The sequence below is a fragment of the Triticum dicoccoides genome, chromosome 5A, assembly GCF_002162155.2.
Source record: "Triticum dicoccoides isolate Atlit2015 ecotype Zavitan chromosome 5A, WEW_v2.0, whole genome shotgun sequence".
Classification (NCBI taxonomy): Eukaryota; Viridiplantae; Streptophyta; class Magnoliopsida; order Poales; family Poaceae; genus Triticum; species Triticum dicoccoides.
This window is the reverse complement of record NC_041388.1, coordinates 567,739,329-567,741,007: the sequence shown is the minus strand read 5'-3', so window position 1 is coordinate 567,741,007 and position 1,679 is coordinate 567,739,329. Positions and strand designations below refer to the sequence as shown.

General features: G+C 49.3%; 1 protein-coding gene across 4 annotated transcripts in view; it reads right to left on the bottom strand.

The window, feature by feature from the left end:
* Window positions 1-490: 490 nt before the first annotated feature.
* The window catches only part of LOC119302889 (BTB/POZ domain-containing protein At2g46260-like), a 3,570-nt gene continuing 2,381 nt past the window's right edge, over window positions 491-1,679 (bottom strand). The window contains exons 4-6 of one of the 4 annotated variants that reach the window (XR_005147778.1): window positions 1,207-1,486; window positions 771-1,085; window positions 532-674 (exon numbers count right to left, since the gene is read on the bottom strand). Coding sequence is in view for 2 of the 4 variants with exons in the window: in XM_037579936.1 (XP_037435833.1) it covers window positions 863-1,085; window positions 1,207-1,486 (503 nt within the window). In the remaining 2 variants the exon portion in view is untranslated. Of the gene's footprint in view, window positions 1,086-1,206; window positions 1,487-1,679 lie in introns of all 4 variants that reach the window. The other 3 variants (XR_005147777.1, XM_037579937.1, XM_037579936.1) reach the window with 3 other exon arrangements.

Sequence of the window (1,679 nt, the reverse complement as noted above, 5' to 3'; positions counted from 1 at the left end):
GGGGCAGGATGTAATGGTGGCGGGGGTGGTGACCACGGCGCCCACGAGGCCAGCGGCACTGTCGGTGGTGGTTAGGGCGGGCTGCATAGCATTGTGGTCGTCCATAACCACAACTGCCCGTACAAGGTCGTTTTCCACTCCGAGGTGGACAACCGGTCCTCCATCACCTCCTCCTTCACGTCAAGCTTGGGGACATAGACATCACCTGCGGCCGACAACACCATCATCTCCTCCAGGCCCTCACACTCCTCCTGCTTGCGCTTGAACTCCCTCTTGGGAGTCCTCCATCTTGAAATCCACCAGCCGCTTCCTCCTCTTCGGCGGCGGTGGTGGTGGGGACGGGGAGGGGAAGGGCGTCGGCGTCAAGCCGCGCGCTCTGGGTGGGCTCGGTGCATGCGCACGCGACTCACAGTTGATCTCTACGAGGCGGGTGCGGCCTGTCTCCGGGACAACGAGAATCGGCACCTGATCTGGGCTCAGATGCCACCCATTGGGGAGGTGGGCATAGATTCTAAGGATTACACTCCATCGTTTTACAGAGGTAATCAGCAATATATCAGCCAACTTCCGACAAAGACAGTTCAGCGACTTTGCTGCATAGCAGGACAAACACGGCAACAACACGGTACACTAGTCACACAAACCAGACTATGGCCCAGTTCTTTTGCCAGAATCTGGGGATTCTCCCAGAACAAATGGGGCTCAAAGATTCTGGAAGAAGCTGGGTAGGGGTCGGATTCTGGGAGAATCCCCAGATTCTGGTAAAAGAACTGGGCCTATGTATCTCACCAGCCTACAGCCCTACAGGGTCTATCACATACAAGATAATCAACTCTAGACTGAAGTTGATTATACAAGACGGCTAATCAAGTACAATGGTTCTGACTCTACTTCGCACTAGTGGTACTAGTGGAAGTAACTGTGAACTCAAGATCTTGCGTTTTTCTTCTGGATTTGGGTACTGCGAATCAGCCCACCTGAGCACAAAGTCATAGACGGCTTCTTCAGGTAAAACTCCGAGGTCATTCCTTGATAAGATGGCTAGGATCCCTGCCAGAGGGATCCTCATCAGTTCGTCTTGTAACCTGAAATGCAACAAAACCAAATGGGGATCACTTAGTTGACCTCTGCACGCTTACAAGAATGTCGACATGCTTACTAACAAAGGAAAAGAAAAGGGTGCCTCAATCCAATGGGGTTACTTACTTTGTTGACAGGAAATCCTTGTATCTTTCAGCAAAGAATTTCTTGGCTGCCACTGCCAGGGCAGGTGCCATTGAAATGGAATATGGTAGATCTAGGCACAGCACTGCAGATTCTGGGGTCATAGGCAAGCTTGTGAGCAACTGACCGCAAAGCTTAATGCAAGAAATGACCTCAAATTTGTCAGCGGCCATCAAGATATCAACCAGATGAGTGGGCTCAGTTGTTGGTGTCAACTTTCCACTATACATAAAGTACAAAAGCTCCATGAAGGCATTTTCCTCTGTTCCCAGTAAGAAATGAGAGCAAGAAGGAATTAGGATAAATGAAACAGTTCAATAAATCTCAAAAGGTAGCATTAAATAAAGGATCACAAAGGAAGGGGGCTGGCTATTTTTATGACTGCATGATCATTTAAGTATGACCATCGACTTTCAGCAATCAACTCAAAAAACTATAATACACAAAGAACCGAG